The sequence below is a fragment of the Protomyctophum parallelum genome (assembly GCF_964188405.1).
Source record: "Protomyctophum parallelum genome assembly, chromosome: 5".
Lineage (NCBI taxonomy): Eukaryota > Metazoa > Chordata > Actinopteri > Myctophiformes > Myctophidae > Protomyctophum > Protomyctophum parallelum.
Window position 1 is genome coordinate 47,584,612 of NC_139702.1, and position 22,086 is coordinate 47,606,697.

The 22,086-nt window shown below is 43.3% G+C and overlaps 1 protein-coding gene across 2 annotated transcripts in view; it reads left to right on the plus strand.

Annotated features, from left to right (window-relative positions):
* LOC310859462 (protein kinase C alpha type-like) overlaps positions 1 to 22,086 on the plus strand; it is a 143,126-nt gene that overhangs the window by 66,645 nt on the left and 54,395 nt on the right. For both annotated transcript variants that reach the window (XM_083766012.1, XM_083766013.1), the window contains exons 5-6: positions 12,032 to 12,143; positions 14,708 to 14,836. In XM_083766012.1, the coding sequence (XP_083622138.1) occupies positions 12,032 to 12,143; positions 14,708 to 14,836 (241 nt within the window). The remainder of the gene's footprint in view (positions 1 to 12,031; positions 12,144 to 14,707; positions 14,837 to 22,086) is intronic.

A 22,086-nucleotide genomic window follows, 5' to 3' on the forward strand; every position in this document is an offset into this window, starting at 1 on the left:
ACACACAGGCATACACTGCATTCATTTCCTCATTGCTATTTTCCAACGCACACATTTAGAAAGGGAGAGGATAGAAAATAGATGCATGTGTTTCATTAAAAAGCCTGCTTACATTTTATCATTGATATATTATGTTCAAATACCTCATTATGTAAGAATGTTGTTGGCATTCCATAATCGTCTCTGTAGCTACCGTGAGGTCATCATCGGTATCCAAATGGAGTTCCCAGTGTGCGAGGAGCACATTTATGCTGCCACTAAAGGCCTATTCATAGTCTGGATTTTCGGTGGTAAAGTGACCACCGCTCCGGTGGTGAGCTGACCACCAGAGCTGAAATAACGTTGAGCGGTGGTGAGTAAAAACAGAGAGAAGGGCTGGAGCGGTGGCGGTGGTTTGCTCTTCACCGCGGCTCGTGACGTCATGTTGTAGTTCGGTGGTCACCTCACCACCGTAAAACCAGACTATGTATGAGCCTTCAGTATATCTGTATATATGTCTCTTGAACATGAGGAGACATCAGGCTACGGTGACTCGGACCTCAGCAACACTGCCAATGTGTTTGTCCACGTCACATCTGCGCTTTTGCTCCCTGTAAGGGTCCATTTGGTTTCATTTTACACTCTCAAAAGTTAAAGATAATTTTTTTTCTTGTGAGGATCACAACAGAGCCGAGGTACAGGAACACACACATACACTCAGTTTCAAACCTTTGCAGTTCAAGCACTTGCAAGCCATATTTAAACTGATCATGGGAGCAAAGAGCCACAGAGCAGTGAGATGAACGGCCACGGCTGCTCTCTGTCACATGCTGTTCATTACCGTGAAAAAAGACTGCCAGACTTTGGCCAGAAGATAACCTATTTTTAGCCTCACAAAGTTCTTAATTATTAATACCTTTACAGATGGCCTGATACGCCAATTTATTCAGACTTTGGCGTGTCTGCGACACAACCCAGTGAGCCAGGAGCTTTTCATCACCCCCCCGCCCCCAACACACACACATACACCTTCTTCTGTTATCACCAAGTCTCTCTGCGGTAGTTTGTGTGGTGTTGAAAAGGTCGCCAGAGATGACCATGTATGATGCGGTCAGCCTCAACCCGATGTGACGGCCATGACAGCAGCCTCGTATCCTCTCCTGACCCCACCGAACACACACATGCATGCAAATGAGCTGGTATGGATATATATACGGTACATCTCACTCCTCCAACTCCTCCTTTTTTCATGTCTCCATGGTGCCATTTTAATTGGCAAATATTTGCAGTTGCAGACTGTTTGGTGCCTGCGTTCCCTCGCAAATTAGTCTTTGGGTTAGCGGGTAAATGCGTCCGCCACCCACAAAGGAAACAATACTTTCTATACTCTTGAGCACCAATGAAAAAAAACATCAAGATTGTTCTTACTTCCTGGTCTACCAAGAACTTGTCTTGTCCAGAGCATGCAGATCACTGCTCCACATTGAAAGGACAGTGAGGACGTATGGCATGAGAAACGGCGTATAACTCGTTTGCGTCCGATCATAGACATGGTAACGTCCCGCCTGCCATCAGATTTTGAACTTCTAGCCCACAATTATTATTTTTTTAATTTTTTAAAAAACGCCCTCTCTTTTTTATAATGGGAGAATTGGCACTCAGAGCCTAAACTGATGACCACCAGGTGGCGCTGAAGGAGTTAAGAGCTCCTCTGAGCTGATAGATGTAATGACTGTAAGTGTGAAGCGAGGAACCGTGCAAGTAGATGCGTGGACGCATGGACAGGAAGACCCCAGTGAGGTGCAGCAGCAACCTGCCCCCCCCCTGCTCTGCAGTCAACAGCTTAGTGAAAGGCCATCGGGGAATCAGGGTGCTGATGTGTATATGCTAAAAATAGTGGCATCCAGCGTCATAGCTCTATCTGGTAAATGGTAGCCCCAGTTTGTTCCTTCCAATGCTTATCCCCGCCTCCTGCACTCCAAGAGAGAGGGGGAGAGACGTGCTGCCAGGGGGATATAGTGAGCTTGCCCTAGGCTGGCTCCTAAGCCCTGGTAACGTTGATAGAATAAAGGTCAGGGCAGCCCCATGTTAAATTGTGTGTGTGTGTGTGTGTGTGTGTGTGTGTGTGAGTGAATGCACATGCCTAAGTGCACTCTCATGGTTGCTTGGCTGTGTAGTGCAAAAACAAGTAACAAGTGCTGGAGGTGGTTAATGATGTGAATGCATAATTAGCTGCTCTAATAACCAATCGTGTCAAATTATTGTTGCAGAGAAAAGCATTATTATAATGTGTCACTTATTCACAAGGTGAAAAATATTTCAATTTGACGGGTCAAAATTATGAGATGCCTATTCTGGCGAAAATAGGCAGATATTTGACTACAAGCTACAAGTGTGCGTGTGCGCGTGTGTGCGTGCGTGCATGTCTGTAGTGTGTGTATTCACTGCACATGTGTTGGGCGTAATGCCAAGAAGGATTCATGGATCTGTCGCTGTGGGTTGCCAGGGGAGAAGCTATTGACTTAAACCCCAATGGAAGGAGCAGCCACCTGTTTGCCCCAATCCAAATGTCACCTCCTGGTATGGGGGCGGGGCGAGGAGGTGAGGAGAGGAGAAAACACCTCCTGGTATTGGGCGAGGAGGTGAGGAGAGGAGTCACCTCCTGGTATGGGGCGAGGGGGTGAGGAGAGGAGCCTACGTCCTACTGTATTATCACTGTCGCCCTCCACTGGGAGGCTGTGGAGCCTACGTCCTCCTCCTCCTGCTCAACACTCCCTCACCCCAGCCTGAGTATGTGCAGTGACAAATATCACCCTTCACGCCCAGCTTCCTTACCCCGAACATGGCCAATTGTGAATCGTATAGAATATAGATGGATGATCAACAAAGCCGGAGGTATGTAGGCGTTTATTCCCCTGCTGTAGGGCAAACTTGGCATCAGTTCCACTGCTGATGGGCATGAACATTACCAACTAGAGGCCCTTAATTGGTTCTACGGTATTAGTCTTGCAGTTGGAATGAGCACAGTCTTTGTCTTGAAGCTTCCTGTTGGGACTATGACTTGGTAGACATGGTAATTTAGTGTGCAGCAGACGAGAAAACTGCAGGGTGTGAAGAAGAGCGAGAGGGAGAGGGATACGATAGAGAGAGAATAATCTATCTTTAGCCTCCTATCCTAGCCGCCTGTTGGCATTCTGCTCATCTCGCTGGCCTGTCTTTTGTTCCCAAGATACATGCATTCTGCATTCACTCATTGCTCTGGCAGAGTGACACACCTGTGGTGCCATATCCATTGCCAGTGCACAGTCTGCGCAATATCACTCTGCCAGCCTGGACCATGCATGTACAGTACATATACTGTACACACAAACGGGTACATTTTACCACTCTCATCACTCAACTAGCAAAAGCAATTCCTGTATAAACTGTGTGGACTAACACAAAACAAATATAGAAAACATGTTTAATAGAAATGCATTTCTAGTTAAGTATAAATCAATTGGAACACTGATTATTTTTTTACATTACCTGAAAAGTAAAGTTTTCGGACATACAAGGCTGCTGTCTGCCTGCATGGCATTGTAGGCACTGCTGTTCACGTGAAAGCACTCGGAGATTAAACTGAGAGGGTATTTATTACCTATTCAGAGCATCTTTACAAGGGATTGGTGAGAAATTCAATGGAGGTTTACTGTGTTCATATTTCTCAGTCGGGTGGCCTTGATTAACTCTGTGAGCTAGGGTGTTATTGCTTATAGGTTTAATGCAACACTGGTGCTTAGAATGCCCTGGTACGGTACCCCATACCCCGGGGTCACTCCAGGGCACAGAAGGAGGAGATAAGAAATAATGAATGGATGGACGATGGAGTGGGACAGGGACAGTAATGAGATTGAGTCTGGTTGCACAATTCAAAAGGCCCCTTCTCACTCTACGGTTGAGCACATGTAAATCATGTATTGTAGTGTAACTGTCATGGGGCAGCAGTGGCTATGGGGTAGAGTGGTACAGCAGCCCAATGGGAACCGGGAGGTTACCTGTTGAGTAAGTCTAATAATGGTAACTAACCTGTGGCACATATTTAAGGCAATCCTGGAAAATTCTGACGGAATGGCCTTGAAATAGTTTTCAAGATTCAGACGGTCAACCATGTACAGCAGCGACTATTGGAACCCATCCATTTACTATTGGAATTTGGAACCCATCCATTTGTTGTCTACATTAGATGTCTTGACTCAATGATGTGCTCTCAGGAGAAAGGTACAAGGGTTTATAGTAGTTGTTTGTGTTGTGTGACCACTGGCTTGGGGAGCAACAACCGGAGGCAAAAGGGCTCTAGAGAGATGGAAGTGACAGTAGACGTAGTAGCAAACATGCTAGATTGGTTGATGTTTTTTAATGCGTACAAATACCATCATTTTATATTCTGTCAAAATAATAAAATACAAAAAGCTTGAGGACTTATTTCCATTCTTTTGAGTGCAAATGAAGACAGTAGTTTTGTTGGATAGGATAGCCTTGGATAGGAAAGCATTTAATACAATGTTGCTAGATAAGTACTAGTAATCACAACCGATTTGCTGTTTATGCGTTTTGAGTCATAACCACACCTACATGTATAGCTGTAAATGCGTCATAACTTATATCTATAGATTTGGTGACATGCCTGCTGTCGCAAAAGGAATATTATTCTTATAATATTTGTGGGGGGGGGTCAACACAGGCATGTTAATACTTTGACAGAGCAGAAAGAAGCAGAGAGACAACTTCTATTGCTCGCTATGCGGTAATGTGTGTGTAATGGCCTTGTGTAATCATAAAAAACTAAAAAAACTATGAGTCTATAGGGCTGTATTTTGCGTGTCTTAAGTACCAGGTCTTATTCCCTAACTTGAGTAAACTAAAGACCTGGAGGCGTGGTCAATGCTCTTTGGCCACTCAGAATAGCCAAATGGCATTGATCACGCCTCCAGGTCTTTAGTTTACTCAAGTTAGGGAATAAGACCTTGTACTTAAGACACGCAAAATACAGCCCATATGAGTCATATAACTACACCATTGACACAGAAGACGGACTACATCACCAAAAAGTGCCTGCTCGGGCATTGTGCTGTTACACAAACCCTGGTCAGTTTCTCTGTTTGTTGCTATTCTGTTCTCTACTTCCATAACAACATGATCTTTAAAGCCATGGCGTGAGCTCAGGGTCGACTAAATGTCTTCTTGAGCAGGAGAGATTACCCTTCAGCTGCAGTGGCATTCTACACTAAGTGTCCTGTAAGCTCTGATGAATAACTTGACAAATCCAATTAAAGCTGACCAACCTGTGGACACCAGCACAACCCGTCTACTCTATACACTGTAGTTTTAAATGGCTCCTCGCCAGGCTTTACATAATATATGTCCAAAATGGTTGGTTTTCTGAAAATGGGGAAAAGAACCTGTGTTCCAATGGGCCTAATACAGTTATTATTTATTCACAAGCTCTTGTTATTATTTGTCATTGGTTAAAGGACCACTTCAACACTTTTCAACCTATCTTCATATAATAGGTCTTGACTAATAATCATGATAAAATGGCACGATTTTTTTCTACTTAGTCTGTGTCTCATAGGAGGGCTGTGGGCAGTTTAGAAACAGTTTAGAGACATCATCATTAGGCAGATGTTTTTTTTAAACAACATTTTTTTTACAATTTTTTTTAGATTTTCATTATCGTGAGAACAATGACTTCCATTTTCGTGTTCCCCATCGATTATGTCACTGGAGGACGGTTTCTGAACTGCTCACAGCCCTCCTATGAGACACGGACCGAGTAGAAAATAATTGCGCCATTTTTTCATGATTATTAGTGAGGACCTATTATATGAAGATAGGTTGAAAAGTGGTGAAGTGGTCCTTTAAATATTTATAAAACCCACAGACACACTTTCACTTCCTTTTTTCCCCTCTCCAAAAAATAGCAGATTTACAAGCTGCAAGGCAATTTTTGCTACTTTTGTGTGACGTCTGTAGTATGACGATGCGATGCACACAAAGTTGAAATGTGGAGATGCGAGGTCCTCTGTCCCTCATGATGCAGACCTCTACTAGCTGGCTCTGGGCCGTCAAAGCCTGTTCACGGGGGATGTTGTGGTGCTCCATGATGAGTTGTGTGTGGCGGTGTGTTGGCTTTTGGATTATACTAATATCTTTGTAGGGCACGACAAAGGAATTGGGGTGGGTTTTCTCCCTGGTAATACTCACATTATCAGTTTATATGTGCATACATTTGTATTGGATTTATGGACTAATTATGGTGTGATTTCCCCACATGCTGGTTGTTCAAGCCAAACATTAGCACCAGATTATCAGTCTTCGTGATCTTAATGCTCTTTTCCACAAAGGGCAATTTGCAAGCCGCAGAATTGGCGGGGGCCTGCCTCTGCTAATGAAATGTAGGGGAAACGACTACCATACGGAGCATTACAAGTTCCCTTTGTGTGGGAGTATGGAGAAGAACACCAGTGCCTCACTTCTGCTGGGAAGCCCTGCTCGACTTTACCCAGCTGTGTTGTTAATGAACTATAAGGCTGACACGCTATACCTGCTAATTAATCCGGGCTGCTAATTAGCTACCGAGGCTGTGCTCGACGTTGCTGCCTCGTGCATGTTCTCATTCATCGCCCTCAGTCCCCACCGGTTGTTTGATCGGGACGATTTGATCTAGGATTTCGCAGGTGCTGAGCACAAGGTGCGCTTAAGGGCACTATGACATCAGCTTCGGACGGGGAAAGTTAAGTGCCATGACCAAGCAGCAAAATAGGATACCTTCGGGTGAGAATGTCTTTGTGTCTTCCATTGTGCAGTCAGATTCCATCAAAAGGTTGCTGTTGAAGCTTTTTCATACAACGTCGCAAATATAGGCATGACATTTGACATGCCCCTCCCCCCCTTCATGGGTTCTTTCATGCTATAGAAGTTTCCGGGTAGTTGAAAGGAACCATACTGTATACTGTACAGTAATTGCATGTAGCCTTGCAGTAATGTCCGACATGATTGTGATGATACAATCCCCTCTCCTCCTGCATTTCCCCCGAATGCACTATGAAGGTCCAATTAGGATGTAATGGTGGACATAGGCTGTATGATTATATCCTGCAATCCATTCCCAAGCTCCAGGGAATAATGTGTTGAGAGCCAACCTGACAGTGCATGTCATTCACATGTCATGGCCAATTTGTCTGCATGTTACTAGTCTCCCTGGTGAGAAATTATGCTACAGATGCCTGTAGTTCTGACCATCCAGAAAAGAATAATCGATGGGTTGAAACAACCAGGTTTTTAGCCAGCTGCACAGAATACAAAACTCTGATGCTGGCATTCAAAGCAACCAAAGGTATGGCTCCCCCATATCTTGCAAGTATGATCGAACCCTACAAACCCTCCCGCGCACTCAGATCAGCCAACGCAGGGAAGCTGGAAGTACCTTCACTAAAAACGCTGGGACAACGCTCCACGCGTCCCAAACTCTTCTCCCTTCTGGCTCCAAAACTATGGAATGCACTTCCCATTACAGAACTGCAACCTCGCTACCAATCTTCCGTCGTAGTCTGAAAACCCACCTTTTCAGACTCCATCATGGCCCGTAGCACTTACCCTAGCACCTTAGATAGGACTTTATGTAGACTTAGATAGCACTTATATACAGACTTATAGCATGTTATACGTAAACGGCACTAGAATTGCATTTTGATGTAGTCATAGCACTTTATAGTATGTATAGTATAGTATGTACTATGTATAGTTTATATGTATAGTTTCATTATATAGATATTCCACTGTTATGTTCTTAGCTTACGCATGTTTCATGATAACTACTTTTTATGTATGTGATGTATTGCCATGCTTTTTGTTCTTGCTCTCTCTGGATTAAGGGCGTCTGCTAAATTACTAAATTGTAAATTGTGTAAAAAGGGGTGTGACCCAAAATAAATTACAATAGTAATCATTCAAGGTTTTTTGTGATCCTTAGGGTCATCCAAATAATATATATAAAAAATGATTATTATATAAATGTTGGATGTTGGAATTATACTTTAAGTAGCATGTGACATGTCAAACTAGGGGTTATTCATGATTCTGAAACCATTCCAAGCATTTCCTTGCACGAAAAACACTCCTTGGGCTAAAAACTGCCATAGCCAAATGTGATGACCTCATAAAATTTGTGAAGACGGACAGGGTCACCCATTGAAAGACAAAACCATATGATCCATTTGTGGCTGATGGAATAAGCTTACTTCACTGATTCATGGCTTGGACAGGGGTCACAAAGCGATCCAGGGGAAACAAGAGGATAATCCTTCAGGATCAGCTGTGTGTGGGTGGACATGAGTAACTGCAGCTGCCTGGCATGGTGTCTCTCCAACCCCCCCAACCCCCCCCCCCCCACCCCTCTCACTCTCTCTCTCTTGCTCGCTGTCTGTAAATGTTCAAACAAAACATCCATAAAGTAAAAAACAGATACTGGATGGCTTGTCATGGAGTTTGGTGTGCACCTTCATGCTTCCCAACACACACACACACACACACACACACACACACACACACACACACACACACACACACTGTAACAAAAACAAATCTGCTGGGAATTCCACCCGGCGCACTCCTACACAGGAATAGTCAAATCACAACTACTAAGATTCCATAGGATTTGCACGCAAAGAAGTGACTTCAAAATAGCTTGTAAAACGCTATTTAATGCCCTCAGACTAAGAGGATACACGAGGACATTCCTCCGGAAAGCTCACAATACCTTTTTAGAAGTAAGTGCGGGATCCAGGCCCCAAATTAGCCCTGATAACCAGTTATTCCACACAGAGCAGACTAGCCAACAACAGAATAAAAAGGAATTTTGAGAACCGAACGGATCTTCTAAAAGATTATAAAATGATATCGGCCTACAGAAAAAACAAAAATCTTAAAGACTATCTAGTACACAGCAAGCTAAAAGAAATCAACACACCAGCACGCCAGGGACCAGAATACTTCAAACCCAAACAATTAGTCAAAAATGGAACTACAAAACACGTGTTGGAGATTAAACAACAAATAACAGCCAGAACCAGCAACTGCATTTATTTAATCACATGTGTCAGGGGCACGGTGGCACAGTTGGTAGTGCTGTTTTGAATTCTTGTTCTGAGAGCAGTTTACTCTACCTCTACGGCATAAATTGAGAGAGCAGAAAAGTAGTTTGAAAGGCTGCTCGGAAAACTGGCCTCTTTTCTGTTTTTACTGAGCGTGCTATGAGCTGTCAGTTAAGTGCAAAGAGAAATGAAAGAACAATGTGATGTGAATGGTGCCAAGACCCTGCCCAGCTTCATTGATATACCTAATAATATTAGCACACACTGTTAGGTAATCCAACCACACTCGGGGATGTCCTCGCACGCACACGCACACACAAACATAGTTACAGTACGTACAACTTAATAAAAAAGGTGTTTTCGTTGTGTGCTCTCTATCCAGAAGGATGAAATAGATGGGTAGTTTGGAAGCTGAAACTGTATTGGCCTTTCAGTTTGGTTTTACGGTACCTGTTCAGAAGAATACCTCTCTGCTTCAAGCTGATATTTGCTCAAGGCCGAGTTTTATTATTGTTTTTTTTAAGCCCCTATTTAAATGTTTTTCTATCTGGGACAGTGTTTGACATGCTTCTCTTGCTTTCAATACTGTGTTTTCTGTAAAACCGAGAAGTTCAAATTTGAGCAACGAGCGAGTTTTAAATTAATTGAGCGCATGAATGATGCTTGCTGGGTGGGTCGCTCTGATATGGACTGATATAGGAAGTATAAGTCATGAATAGATCTACAAGCTCACTCTTTGCGACAGTGTGAGCTTGTAGATCTACCTTTTTAAGTATTGGGGGAGGTAGAGTTGTCCCGATCGGATCGGGTGATCGGAAATCGGGGCCGATCACATCATTTTCAAATGGTCAGAATCGGATCGGGAGCCAAAAACATGATCGGGACATCCCTAGTATCAAGAATATATATATATGTACTGTATATATCATGACTGGAAATTGTCTGTGATTTGGGATATTGTACTATTGTGATATGTACCGTACGTGTTCTATATATTTAATATAAATACCGGATCGGGGAAGGAAAAAAATATTTTAATCGGTTCGGGAGCAATAACACGTGATTTTTTGAAACATTTTAACAAGTGGGTCCTGACTCCCTGGCACATAATGTTCAAATACATATTAATCTGGGGGTCCTTTACATGAAAAAAGTGGGAACATCAGGAAGCAAATAACCCACTTTGAAAACAAGCCCAATGCCGCTTATCATAAGCTTTTGTTTATTTTCTACTTTTGTTACATTAAGTACATTCAGGACTTTTTCTTGTAACAGAGTATTTCTACATTGCATTATTGATACTTTTAATTAGGTAAAAACCGGGTACTTTTTCCATCACCATATTCACTCAGAGTACTACACGGTAAAATGTTTCATGACTGGATCCTTACGTTCACACTAACATGTGCCATACCGTCGCTGCTGGGTGGAAACTGCGTTGTAACCTTTAATTGTTAGGCATGTTAGCTTACCCAATCGCTTGTCAGCTTATAATTGGCTACTGTAACAATAATTGTAATTGAACATACTGTATACTGTAGAGGGTTAGTGTCTGGGGAAATGCAATGGTACATTAGAAAGGTAATGATACATGAATGGCTCACTCAGGCTGATGGTTGTTTCCACATGCTGAAACCAATTATTAACTGGACAAATGGAGATCTTAACCCCCAATAACTTCAAATGACTGGAATGTGGGGAAAGAGGTTACTATTACACAATAAAATCCTGTTAATTTACAGGGCAATTTCGTTACATGTGTACAAATGGATAAATCAACACTGAGCATTTGTGTGGTTATGTCATAATGTACAGATTAATATCTACAGCATTCCATAAATCCATAATACTATTTATGCCACTTACTGTAAAGAAGATTCAGTGATTATATTTCACATTTTTCTTCAAAAACATTTGACAGACACTTCTGAATAGTACAATTTCAATGTTTTGTCATTTGTAGCAGTCAATTTGTGGTTTTAAATAGTAATAGCTTGATTGCAGCTAAATACCAAAACATAATGCTTTCATATTCACAGCCGGTTGACATATTGTCATGCCTGAGTGGCTCTGTGTTTAATTTTAGTCCATGGAGTGCAATGGATTACACGCTCATTCACCCCAAAAGGCAATAAGTGACTGAATGGGAGCTTGATGTTAACATTTCAAGTGGGCTGGAGGCACATTGATTGGACTGCCGCTCAACTAATCCTCATCTCGTCCAAATCTGATTGAAAGATCAATCAATGGATGTTCATTTTGCTCTCTCATTTTCCTTTGTTATTCTTTACCCTTTAACAAATGCAATATGTTTGAGTGCCAGCGGATAAAAGACTAAGCTGAAGACTGAAGTGAATGCCCAGATCAGGCAAAGATGACTTTTTATGTGTGGTTTTACTTACTGTAGGAGTTTTAATGAAAAGTTATTACTCTGTGATATTTCCAACTTTTCATGCCCAAGTATTTCAACTCTGTATTGCGTCGCTCGAGTGGCACAGTGGTAAAGTGCCTGCCCCGAACACAATTGGCCAGTTTTCAGGGGAGGGAAGATGGGCGTGGAGGGTGATATTAGGTCCTACGGGCTGGTGTAGCACCTGTCAGCATGCAGTGAATATCGGGGCGGGAGGAGTAGGACGATGGCTTTACGTCCTCCCAGTGGGGGCTCCTCACTGGCAGGTTGAGGCAGTTGAGAATAGGATACAATAGCAGTGACAACACACAGCAATGTGTGTGGGGAGGAATGGGTAAAGAGCAACATTGTTGAAATGCACATATTGTTTTGGTCTTTGCTGTTTGCAGAACAGTAGTTGATTATTGTCCATTGCATTGCTTTAACATATTAGACACCACTTTATGCACAATTGATTCATTCCTTTATTCATCAGGTCTAATGCTTCTTCTCCTGTTTATGTTGTCAGGACCCCAGAACCAAGCACAAGTTTAAGAGCCACACCTATGGCAGCCCCACCTTCTGTGACCACTGTGGCTCTCTGCTGTATGGACTCGTTCACCAGGGCATGAAGTGTGAATGTAAGTACTTTTACTTAACCACTCTTACTCTAACTTGGGGATGACCTTGTCTGTTAGACTGTTACCAGGAGGATGTTTCTGAAGTTTAAAACATAAGTGTCAAGTGGTGTCAGTGGCTGAACTTGGATGATTTACAGACTACATGAGACATGTTCAACTACATGGGCATCCTTAGAATTGGCTAATGGGAGGGCGGGCGGAAAGGGTGGACCTCTGATGTCACACTCACGTCACCATGACTCAGCCATAAAGAGTTCTAATGCAGCTGGGGCAGCTGGGTTTTTTTATGTGGGTAATGTGTGTTTTTAGATACTTTAGTATTTCAAAGTGTCTGTGATGTCACAAACACTGGTCTCACTTCCTTCCTGGACTACATGTTGTCTCAGTAAAACAGCCCTCCCCTCTCCACCAGGTGGGGTAAGTGCACCAAAGCATTATGGTCATTGTGGTAATCCAGCAGGATTGCTGTTTAGCAACACTGCTGCTGACTTCCACGGACACGATCACACGCCTCCCAGGACCTCGCGAAAAAACATCCTCCGATCCTGCCACAATGTGTGCGCCAGACCTGGTGCAAAGACTTGCGTGTAATAACCCAATGTAGTACATTTACCCCAAAACCCACACCTAGCCCCGCCATAGCCCCCGCACTGCACGTTGGGAAGGACACAGCTTAATGTAGGGGTCACCGATTGTGCAACATCCCCCTCATGTTCTCACCACCCAATTCGGCTACACCACACACACTAATCTACACAATTCTCCACATGCAACACAGAGCCCTTATTAATAATAATAATAATAATAATAAAACTTTATTTGTATAGCACCTTTCATGACATGAAATGCAGCTCAAAGTGCTTTACAGAACAATGGAGAATAAAAAAAGCAAGGCAATGACATTAAAAAACAAGCAGTAATTAGGGTTGCCAACCGTCCCGTAAAATACGGGTTTGTATCGTATTTGACAGCTAAAAGACCTGTCCCGTAATGAACCGATACGGGACGCACTTAATCCCGTATTTTGGGGTCGTGGAAAAATGACAGCGCGTTATGGTGATTCTCAGTCACTCGCTCCCATTCAGACACACAGAAGAAGGGGCAGCGATTCTAAGCTATAGGAAATGGAAAGCAAGACAATGAAACCTGGTGTCTGGAAGGGCGCTAGGCTCAGCTAGTCAGCTCATTGGTCAGTACTCTTCATATGCATGCAGCAGGCCAGCAGCAGAGCAGAACATTTTGACAAAATAAAAATGTAAATGATAATCTGTTTCTCATGTAGTCTATACCCTAACCATAACGCATGCTTTGGGGGTTTGACTCGAAATTTAGACGTGAAATTGGGGGGGGTTTGCCTGGAAATGACCCAATTTTTCTATTTGATTTTCAATTAAGGGACACCAAAAAATTTCGCCGCGTGCCCGGGTAATGTCCCTTATCAAAAAATATGATAGTTGGCAACCCTAGCCCTTACTGGCTGGCCCGCTTACATGCCGATCCCCACGCAGCAAAACACAGCTGTGATTTGCCAGCCAGACACACACACACACACACACACACACACACACACACACACACACCATGCGCATGTGTGCATGCATGCGTGTGTAGTTTGATTTCAGCATGTTTTACTCCCATGCACAGTTGCGCAGTGCACACCATGGGAGAAATCTGATTTTCACCCTGAGAATTTTTCAGATCGTATGTCGTTGCTCCTATACAATCACTAATCAAAATAATACAAAACAACAAATTATAATAATAACCCATCCGTACATGTGAAGGGCACAATACTGGGTTTAAAAACACAGCTGAAACATGAAGTGGAGTCTGTCAAATCCCGCAATTTCCTTCTTCCCATTGCGCTGCAACCTAACTGATGGGATGAGCCGGCTCATCTAGTCTACTACAAATACTATTAACATTGAGTGACTGCAGTTTCTTACAGCTGTGAAATGTCCCTTTAAAACCCAGGAACAAAACTGCACAGCCTTAAGCAGTCTGCATATCCATTATCAAAGCATCGCTTGGTCTATATTAATGAATCCTTCACTCTCCATTCTTCTCTCTTAATTATGTCTTAATGGTGTATTATAGACTGAATGCCTTAATTGGCTCCTGAATGGGTCCAATACCATCAGTACAATATAATGTGGATGGTATTAGGAATTATTTCGGCAATTCCAAATCCAGGCTGTGAACCACGTAAAGGAGAATTCTGGACATGTCTTACCGAAATCTGATGCTTTTAAGTTTTATATCCAACAACCAGTGGTAGAGACAAAAAAAGAAAAAACTATGGCATGTCTGTTTTCCACACCTTATTGTTCGTCTCAGTTCCTCTAGGCCGAGGCGTAACAATATCCAGTAACCAGTGGTAGAGACGGGGGAAAAAACGACTCCATCCTGGGCGCACCACCGCACAGTATACACTATACACACATGTACTGTAAGTGCTTCATTAGCTGAACATAATGCCTAATGTAAAAACTCTCTCTCTCTCTCTCTCTCTCTCTCTCTCTCTCTCTCTCTCTCTCTCTCTCTCTCTCTGTGTGTCTCTCTAGCCTGTGAAATGAATGTCCACAACATGTGTGTGATGAACGTGCCCAGCATGTGTGGAACGGACCACACCGAGAGGAGGGGACGCCTCTACATGAAGTGTGAGGTCTGCAATGACATTCTGCATGTCACAGGTACGCCACAGCACTCCACCATTTCACACACCCCAAGTCAAGTGTGAGTGTTTGCATAATTGAGTTTCAGCTAAATATAAATACCAAAACGTTTAAAGGTTGGCTGTGATGTCAGTTACCCAGTGCTTTTTTCCCCTTTTTCTAAATATATTTTTTATCCCACGATTTTGTAACCCATTTTTCACCCCTGTGTCAATCATCTAATGTGATCCTGGGCTCTACACACCCTCTGCCAACCTGGGGAGAGCAACAGACTTGAACTCATGCTTCCTTCATGCCTGAGTGTCCAAGTTGCTCCTTTGCACCTGACAGGGGGGAGTATCCCTGGTTGGACGTAGCGCGTGGAAGGAACACGTTATTCCAACCAGTTCCTTTCCCCTCCATCAGGCGCCCCGGCTGGCCAGGGAGAGGCAGTTTAGAGACCAGGATTACTGCATGTTTTTTGTGAGGGTACCTACCCTAGGGGACACGGGGAGAACATGCAAACTCCACCCAGTGCTTTTTAAAGTGGCTTAACGTACTACAGGTCCGATTTTCTCATAAACCTCAGCACTGTCTTAGCTATTGAAGAACACGCACGCACACCAGTTTACATGTGTAACGGCAGTGGGCATTGTCACTGCATGTGATTGTGCACATGTACCTGTATTTGCCACCTCGTAGAATCTTAGGCATGCATGGAGTGGGAGGCAAAATGGTGACTTTGTATGTGTATAGGTGTCTATACTTGTCGATAAAGCCCCCGTGACCCAGTCCTGCCACTGACATGAAATTAACCAGCTCTGAGCAGGGATCTCTCAGTGTTTTACAAACACTCTGGAGTGGACACAGATCAATAGAGCTTCACCCAGAATCAAGCAGACCCATTATTCTGGGCGACCAATTGTCACAACACATGCGCAAGAACGAAGAACAATTTTTGGGTGAGTGTGTTGCTGTGTGAGCCTGCATGTCATGTTACTTGTGCAGTTACTGCTGTGGCTCTGTGACAGTGACACCTGGAATTTACACTGATGAAGATTATTAGGCAAACCTTTTCTGGAAATTGGACACCTTGCTTATAAGCATACTACGGTATACAATACTTGCGATAGTTAATGTTTTATTGGAATTAAATAAGGGTCTTTGTAAACAGGGTGTAAGTAGAGCTGTGGCATTCCGTTATTATATATTTTAAAGATATATTTTTTTTGCGGCTTGCGCCTTTATTGATTTTTTAAGGGATAGAAAGTAGGCTGACAGGAAACGGGAGAGAGATGGGGGGATGACATGCGGTAAAGGCCGTGTCGGGTCCGGGAGTCGAACCCGCGGCACACCGCGACTGGATCACCAGTCCGGTGCCCAGACCGTTACGCTACGGCCTGGGCCAGTTATTATATATTTTGTTTTATTGCTTTGTGCTTTGTATTGAAATTTCAGTACTAAAGGCAAGGCCATGGAAATATATTTAATGTATTCAATGTATAGCACATTTTAAACACAAGGGACATTTAAAATGCTTTGCATAAGCTATAAACGGCAATGAATCAATCTAGACCAGAAGGCATGCTGGCTGGGCCAGGCTAGGTTACCTTTGATGCAGTAATGGTCCCTTCCTTTTTTGAGGTATTAAAAAGGTCTTAAAAGTCCTTAAATTGTAACTTCACTGTCATGTGAAGTGACAATGTGGGGACCCCCAGAGGTTGAGAAACACGGTGTTAAGCCACTGGTTATGACACCCTGTAATAAAAGCTTATTAGAGCATCTGTTCAAACAACAGTGATTGGACTAGGATCATTCAATTAGCCAAAGGGGGCTCACCGTGGCTCACACCACGCACGTTACTCAATTGTCAAATTGTCACATTGAGCAGTGGTTCTCAAAGTAGGGGGGTTCCAGGGGGTCATTATTAAACGCTTTTTCCGTTTTTATGTTGGCTATTCAAAAATAGCAGATCAGTTTTGGAAAAAATATCGAAAACGTTTGCTAAAACTTTTCATCATTTTGAATTCCTTTCACATAAATCTTGTCATCTGGGGGTCCTTAGCTGGCACAAAAGCTTTTCAGATGGTAGTCCACGGCCAAATGCATACTCATTTTGGGGTCCTTGACTTGAAAACTTTTGAGAACCACTGACATAGGGGATGGATCACTGTTAGGGACATCAGACATCGCGTCATCAGACTTTCCACCTCGGAGGGAAGTGTGGTCTGCATTCCAAAATGGCCTGTGTGATCTGGTCTAGACCACGGATATGAAAAATCAAAACAAAAACACGTGGTTCCAGTTGAAGGGTTCCGTTTTTTTGGCGACGCTTTGTTTTGGTCCCCCCAAGTATAACTACTAGTTTAGTCTCCCCAGTTGCTACGAGTAGGAATAGAAGATGAAGATACCAAACAAACTATTCCTATAAACTAATCTACGCCACATCAAGGCTTTTATTGGGTAGGCCCTAAAATGATGTGGGGAATTATTTTGTGTAATACTGGTTCCGGTTTGGTGGTTCGGACTACAAATCAGTGACTACAACTACTAAAAATAAACTACTACGTAGGTTCGTTCTGCTCCCGACCGGATCAGAAACCCAAAAATGGTATGCCGCCCAGCCAGGCTACGCCAAGGGTGGATGGAATATAGCCTATGCACAGTAAATATCTGTGTTGTAGGTCGGGAGAGGCTTGTTGTTGGTATCAGCCAATAATGCGGGAGTCTGTCCCTGTTACAATGCTGGGAGATGTGGAGCTTACACACTGACACCTAGCATCAGCTTCCAGTACTTAACTTACCGCACGACTTGCAGCACCCAAGCCGTGCTACTCATACACTGAGCATTTCATAATTAACCTGTATGGGTCTTTTTTGTTTCCTATTACACTCTGGATTTTAGAGTGTATACCCAAACACATTTGTATAGTGTAGTAGCTGAGATAGCCCAATGCACAGAAAATGGACACAGTCAAATTGAGAGAACACGTGCACCAATTTGACATCACATGCATGGTATTTTAGGACTGCACTGCATTTGGGCAAAACACAAGCAAAGTGTCCTGTTGGACAGGACGGGAGTGCTAAGCTGTATACACAGAGCCACAGTGTCTCATTGCCATGGATAAGAAGGTTGAGGTTTATTTGACCCATCTGAGTGCACAGAGAAACAAGCTGTCATCAGACCAGATGGTCTGTTTAACATGGCTTACAGAGAAGTATTTTGTCCAGTATTTTCTTTTAGAAGTCTAGGATCAGTGGGAACTTGGTTCAACTGAGGTCTACATGCCAGATGACACTGAGTACACTTGAACAAAGTCTGTATTTGCTGTATTTCACCAGTGATGACCACTTATTTCTGCTTTCCTGTTTCTGCTGTGTTTATTTAACCAAGTTGATTTTAAAGGTAGGGAAACAGATAAGGAATAACTACTGATATTTACATACTTGTCCATATTGTGTAAATTTGTGTAAAACAGCATCAGTTTCTTTTAAAATATACTGTAATTATATGGAAATGAAAAGGCGACTGTACAGTTAGCAGAATTAAACTGCACAGTGATGACATTACGAGGGGAGAACGTTGCTACTAAAGTAGCAACCATACTTTCAGTAAAATATTGATTGAATGATACAGTTTGCCCATATACACAAACACGGACCAATCAATAATCTCTCACACATTCATGCATTTAATATCAGAACGTTACTAGACAGAAATGACTGGCAGAAACCAGGACAAGCACGTTATGAAAGGCATGGAGCTGACAAAGAAACAATGGACAAAAGCAGTTCTGTTTATCTAGTCCTCCAGACGACATAGACCACATAGCTTCCTCGCCTTCTCATTCCCACTAACACACAGCTCCCTTCTGTCCCCCTATTGCTGTCGGTCCCCCTTTCTGCTTCTTTGTCCCGGCGAAATCTATTGTCCATTCACACAATCCATAGCAGAAGGAGATAGGTAACAATGCCGTTTGGGCTTGTGAGTATGGAATAATACCCTGAACTGTTGGCAAATAATATAATTTGGTGCAAACTGCCTGAGACTAAACAATTAGCCCCAGAATTTTTCTCTCTGTATGTGCACATGTGTGCGTGTGGCTGACTTGTAGCCTGCCCATCCTGTGGGCACTGGGAGAGCTGGAGACAGAGCTGTAAATACATTTTGTCTTTCTTCGCTTGTTGACTCACCCACTTCTGCAGCAGAGCCTCATTTAATGATGACCTGCTGCTCTCCCTCCAGTCACTGCTCTCCACATGTCACCGTATACACCCATCTGTCTGTGTCCCTTTTATGCCCATATATGGACATTTCTGTATCTGTCTCTCTGTGTCCTTTATTATATGGAGTGTTGTGATGTCAGAACAGGCCAGCTCCATATATGGAGCCTGGGCAGGTGTCCTGTCCAGAGCCCGGGCAAGAGGCCTTTTGTGACGGTTCTGGACAACCGTGGGTTCGACCAACAAGACATCGGGCACTGCACTCCCTGTGGTTGTGTGGAACGGGTGTCGAATTTGATGGGTTGGGAATGGGTGGGGCGATTGGTTCTCGAGTTACATGGATTAAAGACGTACACGCGGTCACGACCATATATGGTCACGCGTCGTGACATCATGCCTCCATATAATGGTCACACCTCGTGACGTCATGCCTCCCTCCATCCACATATGTGGAGATGACCTGTTCTGACATTGCATTGTTGATCCTTTCCCACCCGTCCTTCCTCTTCGATGTCTCCCTTTTGACTGATACTCTAGACGCCAGTACAGAATTCATTCCATATGTTGATCTGATCCCCCATGCCAAAGCGCCAGTGCTCACCCAGCAGTCTGCCGTCACCCAGGTGGATGTTTGCAGGGCGTCTTACTGGTATAGTAATCATTATTTTTAGCCCTTATTCTCCCTAATTTACACGTTATGCCAATTACGTCCCCCCCACGCATTGCCGTTATGGGCTGCCCCAGCCCATAAGGCGAGGGTACGTACATCGACAAAGATCACCCGCTCTACCCGGCTTCCCTCCCCAGACCACAGCCAATTGTGCACGTACAGTATAGACGCAACACACACACACACCTTTTCACCAGTCAGAGAGTAATAATACACTCAGTTCCATGCCGTTCTACCCAGTTCCCCTCCTCTCAGTGCTCGTCTGCCTTGTGTCTCCATGTCTTCACCTCTGTCTCCATCCGTTGCGCTCTTGTCCTCCTCTCATTGAGCCGTGCATGGTGTAAAATGACAAGTCCCTCTGTATTCCCGTCAGTAGTGCACCCTGGTCTCAAACAGTACTCCTTAATGTCTTATTCCAGCCCTTCTGTCTTCGACTTGGAGGGTTGTATTTATAGAATAACAAGAATATTTGAGACATACTAAGGATGATACTATGCATAAGATGTGCAAGATGAAGAGACACACACGCACGCATGCACGCTCGACACCAATTGCAGTTGAGAGAAAGAAGTGACAGAATCATAGCTTCAATACTCTGAGTCTGGAACAGTATAACTCTTCTTTTGTCCTGTTCATTTCAATTGACTTGTAGGTTCATAACATGGTTTTCTATATAATAATAGGACTAATTGAATATCTTTAAATTCATCCATCTCGCTTTGTGGTCGGGACTTCAGTTCCTGTTGCATCTAAATGTGCAGGAGCTCTTATTTGAAGACCATAGTCACATTTACATGTCTATTATCAACATGATTATTTAAACCAGTCATAAAGGTATCCCACCATTCAGTTCTGGCTCTCTGAAAACCTGACATCTCTTCCACCCTATACCTTAATAATGCTGGACTAGATGGAAGGTGATTTCAGTGCTGGGACATTACAGACGAGATTTCAATCTGCAGGCTGCCTGGCTAATCAGTGGTCTGCCATTTACTTTATTGCTTCTACCCCGCCGCTTTCTGTTCCATTGGTCAGTTTCATCTCTACAACATCATGCAGAGGATGAGTCATTACATGTGAATTGCCTGCAGTTTTTTTTCGTTATTTTTTTGCCATAAGCAGAATGAATTAAAACCCTGTGACGTTTCCTATGAATCAGAGCTGACATTATTCCACAGCGTAGCTGACATTATTCCACAGTGTGCATTTCTTCCACAGGCTGTTGGGGCTGCAGTCTCACATGCTTACTGTAGCTACTATTAGACTATGCCTTTACAGGTATATGTAGAGGTTACCTTAAGCTAAGCAGGGGCTTCCAAATCTTTCCATGCCAAGGACATTCAAATGTTGGGGTGGAAAAATTGCCGATCTTTAAGCTTACAACATACTGTACACATTTGTAATTTTTTACAATAATGACATGCCCAAAATATAGGAAACATGTGCACGTACGTACAGTATGCAGTACGCACGCAAACATGCATGACATCAAAGTAGGCTTGATCCCCTGCCCTTTTGCACATCTGTAAACAACTGCCCTCTCCATACCATGAATGCAGCATTTGCTATGGTAAAAAAAAGAAAATGCCCCACTTTCCATGCCATACCCGAAGGCAGCATTCAGGAGAATTGCCTTTCCCTGGACTCTCCTGAACTTGAACGCAGCATTTTGATCTTGAAAGAATTTATCCTGTGTAGAAATCCATGTTGTATGCTGCATCTCCAGTAGCTAAAGAGTTAAATCCATGTTGTACGCTGCATCTCCAGTAGCTAAAGAGTTAAATCCATGTTGTATGCTGCATCTCCAGTAGCTAAAGAGTTAAATCCATGTTGTATGCTGCATCTCCAGTAGCTAAAGAGTTAAATCCATGTTGTATGCTGCATCTCCAGTAGCTAAAGAGTTAAATCCATGTTGTACGCTGCACAGGCACGGAACTAAGATTTATGGAGTAATGTTTGCACAGGTAGGTGGAGCACACACATACTCTACTTGACTTTGACGTTAAACGTGCGTGCGTGCGTGCGTGCACGCTATAGAAGGATTCCTTATGTGCACATAAGTGAGGCTCATGTCTGAAATGATGCTGTATAGTGTCCACATAGTATGGGATGTTGTTTGCAGTAGTATAATAACTGACAGGCAGCCTTGTACAAAAGGTGACCCTGAGAACAAGCTGAAGAACAATACCAAACGTGCATAGCTGACAACGTCAAAACAATTTTCACTGGCAATGTAGAATAAGGCACAATCATTGTGTTATCGTTAATTTACTATCAATATTTTTATAAATGAATGCTCGACTTGATCATATTACAGCGTCACACAAAACAATCAAAAGTAGCAAATCCAAAGGGCTTGAAATGTCAGGCACTCCAACAGGTTTGGGCATAT